Source organism: Salvia splendens, chromosome 3 (assembly GCF_004379255.2).
Source record: "Salvia splendens isolate huo1 chromosome 3, SspV2, whole genome shotgun sequence".
Taxonomy (NCBI): Eukaryota; Viridiplantae; Streptophyta; class Magnoliopsida; order Lamiales; family Lamiaceae; genus Salvia; species Salvia splendens.
Genome location: NC_056034.1, coordinates 16,542,688 through 16,559,210, shown reverse-complemented (window position 1 = coordinate 16,559,210; position 16,523 = coordinate 16,542,688). Strand labels below are relative to the sequence as shown.

The window sequence follows — 16,523 nt, the reverse complement described above, 5'->3', positions numbered from 1 at the left end:
ATAAAATCGTTTGCCGAATTTGAAATGTTTCATTCCCTAGGAAGTAGAATTAGACAAGATAACTACATTTCTATTTTTATAAATCTTCACATTACTTTGAATTCTAATTTTATTAATGTATTCATTATATTTTGTATCGATTTTTTGAAATTCTTATGTCCCGTGCCTAGCACGACTTATAATACTAGTATATAAACAAGTGAAACTCATTTTCACTATTTTTTTAGCTTTTCTTAAAATATGTGCCGAAAATAAATGGGACCTATTCACATACGGATGAAATATTTTTAAAAGCTCTCTCTTTTGTTAGCATGGAAGTAGGAGTTCTTAAATGATAGCCTGGTCATAGAGAAATAGAATTGTAACGTCCCCGAAAATAGGCAAGGAAGAACTTACTATTCCGATACGAGAATATACGATTTAGGTTTAAAATGATATATGTATATATAATTTATATTAATACTAAAAAATAATAATGACTTGGATAAATAGTAATATTGAAAAATATTCTAGTAGAATTTTACATTAGTATACACTCAAGGATGTGATTTAGAGGTTCAAGAATATATAAATGTATGTAAAATACTAAAGAAATTAATCCTCCCAATATATTAAGCACCGATATTATTTTCCTAATTATTCCTTGAGATATAAACTTATCTTTATTTTGTCATGTCTAGAATTATCTAGAGAATGATTAAGGAAATATTAAAAAGAAAAGGGGGAAAACCAATCGTCAGGGGGGAACCACCGACATACTTACCCACAGGTTCATCATACCATTAAAAAAAAAGAACACTCTCTCTCTCAGCGGGACGGTAATTGCTGGCCGCTGCTTTCTTCCGGGATTACTATCGATTCCTTTCATCCGGCAGCCCTTTATCTCTTTGTAACCACTCCTCTCTCTTGGATTTAGAATTAATTCTCTGACTCTCTGTAAACACTCATGCGCACAATAGGTCATACATTTAGAATAAGAAGTAGAAATTGATTTGGTGTTCCTCCTTATACATTCACGTATGTGTGTGTGTGTGTGTGCGCTTGTAGATAGAATGAAGTTGAAAGCGTATTTCTCTTTCCAAATGCACAGTTTTTCACATTCAAATTTATATTATGAGATATTGATTTAGAGAAGTTTATAGCTGGGGTTATGTGTGATTTTTTTAATACATGAGGAATAATTGTAGATATTTTTTACGAGACATACAGACACATATATGCATGTAGTTTGGGAAGCTACTGATCAGTACATACGCATATGTATATATGTATATATTAAATTGTTGCTATGGAAGTAATTCATAGAAATTAGGCGTGCATATATACATGTGTATTGGTGTTTGTGTACATTTAGGGGAAAATAGTAGTTAGTCAAGATTTATCTCTTAATATTTAATTATGATATTGTGATATTGAGTAAAGTGAATCACCATATTTTGAGGTACTGCATCCTTATTAAATGTTTTAATTCTCTCATTGAACTTGTGTACTTAAATGTGCTTGAGAATTTTGTAAATGCTGATTTGAGTGAGATGGCATAATATTAGAATTTTAAAATATGATGTCTCTCTCTATATGGACTATATGGGTTGACGGATGATTGCCTCATACGGGCTATATGCGCCCGCTATCGGGCTATATGATTTGAGAAGATGTTGCGATCCTTGCCCTATACGGGCTATATGCTCCCACTACTGGGCTATATGGCGTGATGCGACGAATCCTTCGCCCTATACGGGCTATATGTGCCTGCCATCAGGCTATACGGTATGATATGTCTCCCTATATGGGCTATATGTGCATGTTATCAGGCTATACGGTATGATATGGTTGGCTTATATGGGCTATATGTGTCTGATGTCGGCTATATGCGTTCGCTTCTTGGACTATATGTTTGAGAGTTTGTGTAAAACTGATTATTACTCCCTCCGTCCCACATAATTTTACCCAATTTTCCATTTTGGTCCATCCCACATAATTTTACCCATTTCACCTTTACCATTTTTGGTAGTGGACCCCACATTCCACCAACTCATTCCTACTCACATTTATTTATAAAACTAATATATAAAAGTAGGACCCACATTCCACTAACTTTTTCAACTCACTTTCCATTACATTTCTTAAAACCCGTGTCTGGTCAAATTGTCCCAAATTATGTGGGACGGAGGGAGTACATAGTAAGTTGTGGAAATATTTTTTGAAGTTGTGTGATGTGATATGATGTTTTGAGAATTGACTATGCTATTTATCTTGGTGATATAGAAATGTATAAATGCTAAGAGATGAAACATTACTATGACTATCTTACGAGTATAGGATAATAAGATAATAAACTTATGATGATGATGATGATTAAAGAGTCTAAATGCTTATAGTAATTGAATTACATGGAAAATAGTAGTAAGGGACCCTATAAATAGCAAGTTGTAAACTAATAAATTTCAATCTAACAGTATGTTGTTTTTATGAGAATTTAATGTTATAGAGTTAATCATGTTATCGTTTTGTTAAAGCTCATACTATGCTATCCATTTGTTTTGAGTCAGGTTTTGACAGAGTCCTAGGAGCGCCGCATCCTCACTAGCGCATCTTTTGGTATATATATATATATATATATATATATATATATATATATATATATATATAGGGGCCTTATTCTCCTTTTCCACTCTTACATCCTTTTTCCTTCTTAATAATAACCATTAGATCTAGGGAATCGACGGATTGGATTGTGTGACTAAATTTTCATCCGCGTTGCATTATAGAAGTATGGCGTAATGCAGTACAGGGGTAATTTGGCCATTTGACAGAAGTTGAACCGCCAAATCTTGGAAACTGCTAATTTTACGGGATTTCGAACGCAACAATTCTCCTTCTTTCATCATTCATTAATCCCACAACCCTTACATCTACTCCCACTCTCTCCACTACGAAAACCCTATATTTCAACATCCCCAGCGCCGCTTTTGGAGATTTTTGATTTTCTCGACCAAATTTTCCGAGGGAATTAGCTTTCAACGCTGAAATCGAATCGGAAACCCCGACTACTTTCCAATAGGTATGTTTCAATAGTGATTTAGGCGTCTTTTTTTTGTGATTTTGCAGACCAAAGCGGTGGTTTCGTGATTTCGCAGACCCGTTTTTGGGTTCGGTTATATAATGATGAATTCCAGTACCATGATACGTGTTTGTTGGTTTTGCAAGATCGAAAATGCCGAAGAGGGGTCGTCCGCTATCGCAAGTAACAGAGGCTGCAGGTATAATTTTACATCGTCCTGCTTCAAATCAATATTTGTTTTTTCATATTGTGAGTGATGGTTTTAGCAATTCTGTTAAATCCCCAGTATACATGTTGTGTGGTGTGATGACTAAATACTTCACACGGTTCATAATTTCAGATATATTCAATGATTTGTGGAACTATAAGCATGGGTTTTTGGAGTTATTATGTGCATTATTTGTGGTATATTAGTTACAAATTGAAAAATACTTTTTTTATATGGAGTTTAATTCATATGAACTAAGCATTATGTAACATATTTTATGCATTATGTTTATCAAAACGTGCCTTACAGATTAATTGTCGAACTGAAATTGTGTGTTTTTTATTACAATTTGTTGGTAACACAAGTACATTTGCATTTTGGATGAAATGCGTGATAAGGTCATTTGAATTTCCGAACATAATGTATGAATTGTGTTTCATAAAATATGCATATTCCGAACATAATGTATGAATTGTCGAACTGAAATTGTGTGTTTTTTATTACAATTTGTTGGTAACACAAGTACATTTGCATTTTGGATGAAATGCGTGATAAGGTCATTTGAATTTCCGAACATAATGTATGAATTGTGTTTCATAAAATATGCAGTACAGAGGTTCTGTGAAAAAATGTGTAGTCCGATGAAATAATAACGCATTATTAGGAGTATGTAATGAATTATCAGTAATATTTTGTCAATTATCAGTAGTATTTTATGCATGTTAAGTAATATTTAGTGCATCATCAGTATTATCTAATGCATTATCATTATTATTGATTGCATTGTCAGTGGTATCTACTGGCATTACCAGTAATATTGAGTGCATTATCAGTGATTATTAGTGCATTATCAGTGATGTTTAATGCATTATGCGAATGTGTTACGCAATCATTCATGTGATCTGATTAAGTACGCCGGTTGCATTAATATGAACACATTATGACGAACACATCATTACACATATCGTACTCTACTTTATGGAAAAGGTTTGAATTTGATTCTTTGTTTGTGCAATTTCAGAAAAACGAGTAAGATCGGAACTCGATGATGCAGTCGATGATTTGATTCCGGTAGCTTTGGCACAGAAATTGAGGGATTGGTTGGCAGCGGCTGCCCCTAGTACCTCAGTAGCTGATGTTTAACAGAAGCAAGTTAAGGGAAGAAAGACTGACCGACTTTACTGCAGACGAACACCATCGGAGTTTTTGAATTGCTTGAAGCAATTAAATCCGAGGCAGAGAAGGGCTGTGACAGAAATAGGTTTCGGTGCAGTACTCTGTTTCGACATTAAAGAAATACCCAGCTTTCTTGCGTTTTGGGTGTTGAATGCCCTCAACCTCGCCCGCTGCCAAATACAGCTTCCTGGTGGTGAAGCACTCACTTTGGACGAAGAGGACGTCCACTTGACATTGGGATTTCCAAGGGGCCCTACACAGATATCGAGACCGGACGTCCCTCAGACAAATTTTGTCTATAACGACTTGGTAGCTGAAAGGTGTCAAAAGGGACGGTTTAAGATGTCCCCGAACGACATCTCAGAGTTAATGATGGCTGACACTGGGGGGGTGAAGATTTCAAGAAGCTCTTCACTGGAGAATGCGTTAATCGAGACACCTAGTGATGGGCATTGCAAGCCAAAAATTCTACACTTCATCGAGGATGTCCAAGATATTAAAAATTTGAATTGGTGTGGGTATGTGCTCTCCGTCCTAGAGGCAACGTTTCCAAGCTACGCAAAAGGACAAAGTGCTTTGTTCAATGGACCAATACATTTCTTAGTGGTATGTGAATTTCTAACTCCATCACATAAGTAATATCTTGCATTACAAGTATTCACATGCTGCATTATGCATACTTAATTTTGCATTATAGACCACTGACACTGTTTGGTCAATATTAATAGTGCGCCTACGTCGACCGCGTAGTAGATATTCGGAGACGGGTCATCCGCGCATGGCCAACGATAAAGGGTTGGACCCTCGAGTCTCTTAAACAGCGCGAGGATTTGGAAAGGGACCAATTTGGGACTGGGCGGTTAGAGTCGAGACTAGACAAAGACAGATGGCTGGCCGAGCATGATATTACAAGGCGAACCGGAGTGGCTGGGGGTGATTCCTCCACTACAAGCACCCACAGAGCGAAGAGGCTACGAGACAAATTTATTGCTTCTAGCTCTGTGTTGGCCAATGCCATCTCAATTTGGCTTGACGATTACAAAAGCATACCCGAGGAGCTACTGGAAGACGACTGCTTCCGTGTGGGGAGCCAGATTGGACGTAAGCTTCTGGGAATTACAGAACAGGAGCTTCAAGGGGATGACGAGATCACAACACGACTGACACAGGCTAGGCTGGATGAGGAGGAGTACAGTCAGGATTGGATTGATGAAATGGAAAAGATGATGGCAGCTTATGACAAAAAAAAGTCAATCGCAACTGGATTCACCCGGCCATCATTTGTGTTAGACGGTTTTGATTGCCCAGACCCATTTGCCACACAGCCTTCCCCACGAGCAGGACAGAGCTCCAGAAATGCTGAACCACTCCACACCGATGCAAGAGCAGATTGTGCACCGGTTGTGCGTCAGCCAGAAGAAGCAGTGGATCATGCAGGGTCGGCAATGCCTGATATAGCCTCCGATGTTGGCGTACCTGATGTCCCAACTGAAGCGCATATTTCGGTTCCAGGATCTGGGCTGGTGGTGGCTGGTGGCGTACGTGGAGAGGCTACGGTATCAATCATGAGACTTATAACTAACAAAGGCACGTTTTTTTGCTATTTTGCATTGCTTAAATCAACGATTTTATGATGCAGGTGGGTTCGTCGGGTGAGGAAACTATAGGAGTAAGAGAAGGGGGTAAGGAGGTGGTGATAACAACAAAACCAAAGAGTGTTAAGGTAATCAAAGATATGCCATGTTGAGATGGTGGGGTCAAGGTTTGAATTAATGTAACATCTAGTGCATTATTACATGAGCTTTTTAACTTGTAAAGTCACATATCTGACTTACTTGAAAACATAGGGAAAGGCAGCGAACAAAGCAGGCATGACAAAGGAAATGGCTCTGAAACGTGGGCAGGAGAAACAGCCTGCCGTGACAAAGGTCGGTACTAATGTAAAGTTGGTATGTCAGATATATTGTGCATTATCCAGTGTAGTATGTGCATTATGTAATATGTTTGATGCATTATATTGAGTATCTTATGCATTTTGTCAAATTAACTATTGATTGTGTTGGTTATGTAAATCAAATCTTAGTTATGCACTGTTTCAGGTATGCAGTATTTTGTACATATTTGATGGATTGTTAAGCTTACTATACTTTTAGCTATTTCTTATGTGTGCATTATTTTGTGTATCCTCTGCATTAATATCACGGCTTGCAGCATTATTTATTGTGCCATTTGCATTACTTGTAGGGTTTTAAACAAATATGTCATGAGTAGTGGATAATTTGTTTGGACATATGAACTATTTGCTGTAGTTTGTGTATTATAATGAATTGTACTTTAACAATGCGCTGACAGAGACCTCCCCTGTCCAAGGAGAAGGGGCTAGTGATTGCGGATGCTGGGACGGGTGGAATTGGTGACGACCTGCCATTAAAAACTGCGAGTGTTCTTGGTAAAGGAAAGGAGAAGGTGAACAAGGCTAACGAGGCTGTCCGATCGGTATCAAAATAATAGATACCACCTTGTAAGGATTTTGGTTATTTACTTTTCACATATTTAATATATGCAGGTGGCTTCAACCGTTGAAACGGCACGTGTAAGGAGAGCTAGTCCGGCTTTGCGCTCTCCTTTCAATGAGCGAGCTGTAAGGCTTACAGCCAAGGCTAACAGTAACGATAAGGAGCTATATTATTGGGTGCTTAGCACAGCGGAGACGCACGAATCAATCAGGTATGTACTGTTTGTTATGCTTTCCGTTGTGAATATGGTGATTATCTTTACTGTTTGTTTTGAGTATTTAATTATTACTTTGTAAAGTCTACAAATACTACACATGTGCATTGTTGCAAGTAGTTACTGCATTACGAAATTCTCAGTGTGCATTATTTAATCATTCAGTATTAGAAGTTTATTATACATAATGAACATACTTGGTATTATATTGATTCATTATTTGGATTTGAGAGTGCATTATCTAGTCAATTGTTTACATTACATTTGATATTTATATGCAGGGATGCAATTGTGTACGAAGACTCCTACAAACGAACTGTCCAGTCTGCGTTCCTTTCATTGGCACCATTTAAACATGTCAGCCCGGTCATTGTGGACACTTGGTGCTCATACTTGAATAATATGGAGAAGCTGAAGGCGCCAGATACAGTGTCCAGACTCTTCTTTTCCACACGACCATGCGTGAGTAAATCTTTTGTGTTATCTACGTACCAAGTGAATCTTAATCTGCAACTTGAGTACCTGAAGTACCGACCACGTTTGTAGGCACAATCATTGATAGACATCCTTGAAGGGTGGGATGAAGAAAGACGATTTACCGATTTTTGGACCATTCTTTTTGAGGAAGCCCTTGGAGCCGGATACAGCAACTGGGAGAAACACGAGCTGGTCAGTCTTAATATAAACTTATTTATCTGAGAATCAATTGTATAGGACCGTATACAAGACCATTTAATGTTCTCATTATCATGTAGTTCTTCTTCCCAATTTGGGGGGAGAAACAACAATATGTGGTCTGCTTTGATGTGCCGGATAGCAAGATGAATATTATTGACCACACCCTGGCTGAGCAGCACGCATCGTTCGCCGAAAAATATGGGACCACGCCATCTATGCTGGTATGTAATGAGACTACTCTGTTACTTGCTCTGTAATGCATAAAAACACATTTTATGTATGCGTTACAATTATGTCTTTTTGTTTTAGTGGAAATTCCTGGCTGACGCAATTGATAAGTGCAAAGACTCAAGAATGGCTGATTTGATACGAGGCTGCACTACACATGTAGTTGCAATGCCGTGGCGGAACAACCTGTCCATAATGGAGGATGGTATGTACGTAATGCGCCACTTGGAGACGTACTTTGGAGAGAAGGATAAAGATTGGGATTGCGGGCTGACCGCAAAGGGAAGCAAAAGTCTTGAAATGTTTCGAATCAAATTTGCAAGGGTGCTACTGACTTCTCCCTACAATGTCCGCGGTGCCGCAAACCAAAAACAGGCAACCAAGTTCTGGAGAGATAAACCTAAAAATTTCAACTTCGAAAAGTGGGTAGAAAATTATGGGTTGTAGGGCGTGATTATTTCTAGTATTTGTTGGAAGAATTTGCACTTTATTTCCTTTTTGCAAGCTTGAATACACTGAACAATGTTTTTTAAAATAGCATTTTTTGATTTCTATCATGTGAACACTCTGGCGACCATTAATGGATGTATTATGTTATTTGCTTGTTTGTGTTATGTTTTTTTGGTCTGTTTAGGTGGACGATGTACTCTCATAATGACCAACATATACCAAATAATGCACCAAACCTTATGCGTAATGCAAAGGCATAACCAAATAATGCTTGTGTATATTGTACACCTAATATACTGAGCCGTATATAGTACGCCTCAATTTTGTGTGCATCATATCTGCATATAATGTAAGTATTCGTAATACGTAATGCATTATTAAACGTTGTTTGTGAATTTTAACCAAATAATGCTCCAATGCGTAGGAATAATGCAATGGCACCTCCACATAATGCATTTGTATATTTTACATTACATTTATTAAGCAACATATAAGGTACGCCTGAGTTTTATGTGCGTCATATCTACATATAATGTAAGTATTCGTACTACGTAATGCATTATTAAACGTTGTTTGTGAATTTTAACCAAATAATGCATCACCCCTAGTGTAATGCAATGGTAACCTCAAATAATGCATTTGTATATTGTACTCATATATTAAGCATGACACATTGAGTTAAAATAATGATTATGAATAGAGAAATGAACCGATCTATAAGCCTCTAATAAACCCATAAAATTAATCCAAAAAAACAAGTAAGCCATGGAATACAATTACAACCATCCTACTAAAAATAAAGAATTGACCCAAGAACGACAAATGTTGTTTTTTTTAAGATATGATTCAGGCTAGACTTTTCCCTTTGCGAGCATCTTTCTCCATCCTCATCTCTTTAAGCATAGGACAGTTCCTAGAGTCGTGATGACTCACCTCATGGCAAGCCTTACACTGTCTAGGAGGCCTAGACGCATCCTTTATAGCCTTCTCTCTTTTTGAAATAAGACGGCTTGCCGAGCTGCTGGCGTGGCCCTTCGTCTTCACAACATCGGGAGGATGCACCGCAACAGATTCAGGCCTTACCATTCCATAAAACTCTTCAACCATACGCCTCTTCTCAGCGACTGAGGTTGCCGGAGTACCAGTTTGAAGCGAGTTGCCAAGTTCTTCGATGCCAGCTATAAATGCCCGTAAAGCATCGATGTCGGTCTCAAACTGTCTAAGAAAACCATAAAACATCGAAATCGCCTGCTTGGACACAGTTTGCCTATCGTCAGCGGATGAGTGGGTAAGCACTGGATCATGAAACTCCCCGTGTACAGCCTTGGCTAAAGGAGTCTTCATCCATCGGCTTTCACAGTATTTGTCCGGGATCTTTTTCACCTCATTGTTCCGAAACAAGAAAAATATATGACTGCACAAATAACCATGACGACCAAAAAGTTTGCATTCGCAAAAGTAAGTATCATCCGTCTTGTCATGACGAACAAAATATGCATTGCGCTTGCTGTCGCCAAGCTTGTATGTGTCAACAGATTCTCCGGACATAAAACTCAGCACACGACATCTGTCATTACCCTCCACAATTTCTTCTTGTATTTTCCTGAACATACTGTCGGTAAATAATGTGGAAGCATGTTTCTCAAACGGAAGAGTAGTTGCGAGTATGGGTATGGAAGTGGCATCGTGGTAGTCCAAAGCTGTCCTACTGTTCCGCTGGAATTCTATAGCGTGGTTGAAATTCATGTAGAATTCGGCTATATTTCCTCGGGGCTTCAGAAAATTTTTGTAGAAACTGTTCTCTGATTCAGATATGGACGTAGTCCGAATCATCGATCCCATGGGAAAATCCCTGAAGTACGCCGGTATCCAGTACTCCCTATATGTATACAATGTTTTGAACCATTCGACGTCCTCTAGCTGATGATGTACTCCCTATATGTATACAATGTTTTGAAATTGTCGTCCCGCAATAATCTGTTTGGTACCTTGACTGCCAATTTATGCATAATATGACACATACACCAATGGTGACGTGTGCCGACTAGGACCTCTTCAATCGCTGATCGCATACCCAAATCTTGATCGGTCACAATCATCCTGGGTGCTACACCCATACAATCTACAAAATGTCTGAACAGCCAAGCAAAAGCCCCTGTTTTCTCGCTGCAAACCAACCCCGCCGCAAATGTCACAGGACTACCATGATTATCCTTTCCAGTGAAAGGAGTGAAGATCATACAGTACCTGCATACATGACAATTACCTGCAGTCAGAATCTAAAATATATCATAATGCAACATATTGTAATTCGTAATGCACGTACATCAATTAATAATGCATACTATATATATTGTCTTCAGAAGCGTAAACATATCATAATGCAACTTGCGGCAATGCGTAAAGCAGTGACATCCAGTAATAATGCACATAATATACAATAGATACATATAGTAAACATAAATAACACAGTAGTCAGTTTCAACCTACTTGTGTTGTACGTGGAGTCGAAGGACACAATATCACCAAACATGTGGTAATTTCTCTTCATTACACCGTCGCACCAAAACAAAGCAACCAACTGGTCAGATTCGTTAACTTCGTAGTGATAGGTGTAAGCCTCGGAAATCTCCTTCTTCCTCGCCATGTCATCCAACACCATTTGTACATCATATCCTTGTGCATATTCTTTGATGTCCCGTGAGGCATTCCTGATATCCCCAACCGTGCAACCAGCCAGTTCGAACCCACCAAGAATCTCCTTCAATACCTTAAATGTAAGCGTGGGTCCTATATTCGCCCTTGAACAGTCGAGGATAAATTTATGATGAACATCATCCAACTTGCGATTACTAGACATGAATTGCTGATGTTCCGTCTCAACCATGTGATGGTTATGAATCTCATTGAACTCGTGAATTATGTATCCCGACGAGCCATCTTCCGAGAAAAACCTGAAGGATATACTAGCCGTGCAACCACACCGCTTAGATAACTTCCTACGCTTGATAGTGAAACCAGAACGAGCATTCAGCTGGTCATCCACACCACCCTTTTTCCTTCCTTCCCTGTTGCATACAACTTGATACCAGGTCGTGACATCATCAACCTTCCTCATAGCTTGTTTGCGCGTATCGAAGCCAACTGCACGGGCATATATGTCGTAGAAAGCAAAAGCGAAATCCAATGATTGGAATTTCTGACCTACAACAGGCTTCATCGCGGCGGAACATTCAGGTACAACAACCACTGCACACAATTGGCAACAAAAAGGGGTCAGCAAAAAATAACAAGTTTGGAATAAAATAAGCTGCCAAGCAATGCACGATTTGCACACATTCAATCTGTCAAATGTTTCACTTGGACGAACCCTTGATGTATGCATACGTATAACGCACACTATTAAAAACGTCGTTTTTTATTTGTACATACTATACCCTACCCCCTTGGCTTATGAAAACCTTCGGGAAAAACAAGAAACGTGTGCCAAAATCCAAAGCTAACAACTGATATTTAAGCCCTAGTAAAACGAGGCATAAAATCATACCTGTTTTAATTCGTACAACATACACATTCCAAATAATATATTATGCATTATACAAACAATATAGTGCATTACGGTTAATCAGTTGATGCATTATTGTTAAAAACTTTATTCATTAAACTATGTACGTTATAGACCTACGTAATTTATTTCTGGGTCAGACACAAAGCTTTGTTAAATGTTGTTATTAATGTTTACATACTATACCCTAGCCCCTAGGATTATTAAACCCTTACGGGGAAAAAAGCAACGTGCGCCACACATCGCAAACCAGAAAAAACCGTTTTACCCCGAAAACATAGCAGTTCAAAGAATTATGCATTACATATGATCATAAATTCATTATGCTTCATCTAGATGTGCATTATATGTCTCGTTTCAACCTAATACCTTCGATATGCCGAGAGCGAATCCATGGAGGAAGGTTTCAGAGCAAGCGCTCATGTTATACCATGGCAACACAATACACTTAATTATTTCTGGTTAAAAATCAGATAATCAAACTGCTACAAATTGAGACAGAAACATCCGCAATAAAAACAGAATCGTGAAGCTTCGAGATTTACCTTCTTCCATTGATTAGAAACGAAAGCTGTAGATCCAACGCCAATTAGACAACCTTACACTCCCGAGGATTAATTGAGCAAAGATTTGAGAATTGTGATAATTGAAACCTTGGAAAAAAATAGAGATTCGAAATCATATACACCGCAGCATTACCTTCCTTCATCGACGTGTTTTTTGGAAAAAAACTGCCGTATATTCCCATGAGAGAATCATGGGATTTCCATAACTATCAAATAATCATGTACCAAATCTACCCTTAATCGTTTATTAAGTTATTATAATTTAATGGAATCAGTGATTAATTTCAGCCATCCGATTTATAAAATTAAAGGTTGAGATTAAGAAGGAAAAAGAAGAATATATGAGAAAAGGATATGAATACATCCCTATATATATATATATATATATATGTGCATCATTATAACGGTTATTATTAAGAAGGAAAAAGGATGTAAGATGTGAAAAGGAGAATAAGGTGCCCCTATATATATATATATAAATATATATATATATATATATATATATATATATATATATATATATATATATAGGGGTGCGTTATAATGATAACCCATATTTATGTGATAACCCTATAACTAAATCTGGACCACACATATTTCTAATCATGTGGTTGAAATTCAAACTTAGATTTACTTCATTAAAAAAGTGCGGTGGTAAAACTGTCATTTCCCTCATTTAAATCTAAGTTTTGTATATTCCGGCGAGATTCACCAGCACAAGCGTCAGAGTTCAAACACTTCGTTATGAAGCTTGACCTCGCTCTCTCAAACACTTCCACTCACAATCTGCCGCGAAATGATGAGAAGAAGTTCAAACTTGATGAATCATTCTCCGATGATGAGAAACGACGCTATCAGTATCAGCTATTTCACAGAGCAAAATTCACCGATCTTCTTAAGCAGCAAAAGCAGTCGAAATTGGGGAAAATGTGCCCAATGCTTCAACGGCACAATTTCGACAGCGGCGTGGAGAGAGCATAAAAAGCAAGTGCGTGTTAGTGTGTGAGAGAGAAAGCGAGAGAAAGAGGAGGAGGAGCCCCACCGTTACATGGTGGAGCTTGACTTTATACCGCCATTGTCGTCTCTTTAATTTGTTTCTCTTTTTCTTTTTTCTTTTTCTTTTTAAGGGAATTAACTGAAATTTGTTGACGATGTTTATAACTAGAAAATTATACAGTAATCACAGTTTTAGTCAAACATGCAAATGACTTTATATTTTGGGAGGAATCACATTATGATAGTTTCAGGGGATAAAATGATAGTTTCAGAAGGTAAAATGATAGTTGCACTTGATAAAATGATAGTTTCAGGGGATAAAATGATAGTTTCAGAATGTAAAATGATAGTTGCACTTGATAAAATGATAGTTTCAGGGGATAAAATGATAGTTGCACTTGATAAAATGATAGTTTCAGGGGATAAAATGATAGTTTCAGAATGTAAAATGATAGTTGCGCTTGATAAAATGATAGTTTCAGGAGATAAAATGATAGTTGCACTTGTTAAAATGATAGTTTTAGGGGATAAAATGATAGTTTCAGGGGATAAAATGATAGTTTCAGAAGGTAAAATGATAGTTGCACTTGATAAAATGATAGTTTCAGGGGATAAAATGATAGTTTCAGAAGGTAAAATGATAGTTGCACTTAATAAAATGATGGTTTCAGGGGACAAATGATAGTTTCAGTGGATAAAATGATAGTTTCAAATGATAAAATGATAGTTTCAAATGATAAAATGATACTTTTGCATAAAATGATAAAATGATAGTTTCAAATGATAGTTTCAGTGGATAAAATGATAATTTGAAATGATAAAATGATAGTTTCAAATGTTAAAATGAAGCATAATACTACTATGAATATAAATAAGCATAATACGGCATTACACATATACTACTATTTCGTTAGTTTGTTTACATATATTTTGCTATGCAATTAAAGTCTGGCACGCGAAATTATGGAGGTTTGAATTAGTGAGTCCACACAACTCTCATAATCACAGTTTTAGTCAAACATGCAAATGACTTTATATTTTGGGAGGAATCACATTATGATAGTTTCAGGGGATAAAATGATAGTTTCAGGAGATAAAATGATAGTTGCACTTGATAAAATGATAGTTTTAGGGGATAAAATGATAGTTGCACTTGATAAAATGATAGTTTCAGGGGATAAAATGATAGTTTCAGAAGGTAAAATGATAGTTTCACTTGATAAAATGATAGTTTCAGTGGATAAAATGATAGTTTCAGAAGGTAAAATGATAGTTGCACTTAATAAAATGATGGTTTCAGGGGATAAATGATAGTTTCAGTGGATAAAATGATAGTTTCAAATGATAAAATGATAGTTTCAAATGATAAAATGATACTTTTGCATAAAATGATAAAATGATAGTTTCAAATGATAGTTTCAATGGATAAAATGATAGTTTGAAATGATAAAATGATAGTTTCAAATGATAAAATGAAGCATAATACTACTATGAATATAAATAAGCATAATACGGCATTACACATATACTACAATTTCGTCAGTTTGTTTACATATATTTTGCTATGCAATTAAAGTCTGGCACGCGAAATTATGGAGGTTTGAATTAGTGAGTCCACACAACTCACCATTTTCAATATCATATTTAATCAATATTTTGAATAATTAAAATGGCACGTGAAATAGTTAATGCTTAAAATTTAATTTTTTTAAGCACTAACTATTTCACATGTATACTTATAAAATCAAATTCAGTTGTATATAATAGTACTTTTTTTTGTTTTAAAATCACGTATTTCTCCATAATTTTTGTCCGATTTCAAATTGCATACGACATGGCAGCTGATTCGATTATCAGTTTTGATTTGGATTTTACCTTATGAAACTATCATTAAATGAGGGAAATGACATATTTACCCCCGCACCTTTTTTTATGAAGTAAATCTAAGTTTGAATCTCAACCACAAGATTAGAAAATATGTGTGGTCCAGATTTAGTTATAGGGTTATTACGTGATTTAAGGGTTATCATATGATCACAACTCTATATAGGGGTGCGTTATATTGATAACCCCTAAATATCGTAATAACCCTATAACTAAATCTGGACCGCACATTTTTAAAATCACGCGGTTGAGATTCAAACTTAGATTTACTTCATAAAAAAAAGGCGGAGGGGTAAAAATGTCATTTCGCTCATTTAATTTCGCAGCCGATAAAATGATACTTCGACCTAAAAAATGGCGAAACTATCATTATAAGCCAAAAGTATCATTTTATCAACTTAGAGTATCATTCTATCCGATAAAACTATCATTCTATCTGGCAAAACTATCATTCTATGCAATAAACCTAACATAATCGGCACAATACATAATATACAAACCTACAAAGCAGTAAACGTATCATTTTATCAACTCAGAGTATCATTTTATAAGGTTACTGTCATTTTATCCGCTTAGATTATCATTTTATCAGGTAAAAGTATCATTTTATGAAACAAAAATGTCATTTTATACACCAAAAATACCTATCATTCTATCGGCTGAAAGTATCATTCTATCGGCAAAACTATCATTCTATCGGCTGAAAGTATCATTCTATCCGGCAAAACTATCATTTTATGCAGTAAACCTAATATTTATAAGCTAAAAGTATCATTTTATCAACTCAGAGTATCATTCTATCCGGAAAAACTATCATTTTTATAAGGTTTCTGTCATTTTATCCGCTTAAATTATCATTTTATCAGGTAAAAGTATCATTTTATTAAACAAAAATGTCATTTTATACACCAAAAATACCTATCATTCTATCGGCTGAAAGTATCATTCTACCCGGCAAAACTATCATTCTATCGGCTGAAA

The 16,523-nt window shown here is 36.5% G+C and overlaps 2 protein-coding genes across 5 annotated transcripts; one reads left to right on the top strand and one right to left on the bottom strand.

Moving 5' to 3' along the window:
* Positions 1–719: 719 nt before the first annotated feature.
* Positions 720–8,684, top strand: LOC121795270. 4 transcript variants are annotated; one of them, XM_042193773.1, is made up of 14 exons: positions 720–1,767; positions 2,550–2,598; positions 2,769–3,061; positions 3,208–3,260; positions 4,291–5,051; positions 5,174–6,001; positions 6,085–6,168; positions 6,293–6,373; positions 6,798–6,941; positions 7,012–7,172; positions 7,457–7,637; positions 7,722–7,844; positions 7,931–8,074; positions 8,163–8,684. In XM_042193773.1, exons 5-14 carry the CDS (start codon positions 4,788–4,790, stop codon positions 8,526–8,528), a joined length of 2,376 nt encoding a protein of 791 aa, XP_042049707.1. In that variant the 5' UTR covers positions 720–1,767; positions 2,550–2,598; positions 2,769–3,061; positions 3,208–3,260; positions 4,291–4,787; the 3' UTR covers positions 8,529–8,684. The 4 variants fall into 4 exon arrangements, with proteins under 4 accessions (XP_042049707.1, XP_042049708.1, XP_042049705.1 ...); XM_042193774.1 differs by having other exon boundaries at positions 2,716–3,061; positions 6,798–6,911; XM_042193771.1 differs by having other exon boundaries at positions 2,716–3,061.
* Positions 8,685–9,377: 693 nt separating this feature from the next.
* LOC121796670 (protein FAR1-RELATED SEQUENCE 5-like) lies at positions 9,378–12,651 on the bottom strand. Its single transcript, XM_042195472.1, has 4 exons — positions 12,642–12,651; positions 11,033–11,780; positions 10,583–10,778; positions 9,378–10,466 (listed from the first exon to the last, which is right to left on the bottom strand). Exons 1-4 carry the CDS (start codon positions 12,649–12,651, stop codon positions 9,378–9,380), a joined length of 2,043 nt encoding a protein of 680 aa, XP_042051406.1.
* Between the last annotated feature and the right edge of the window lie 3,872 nt (positions 12,652–16,523).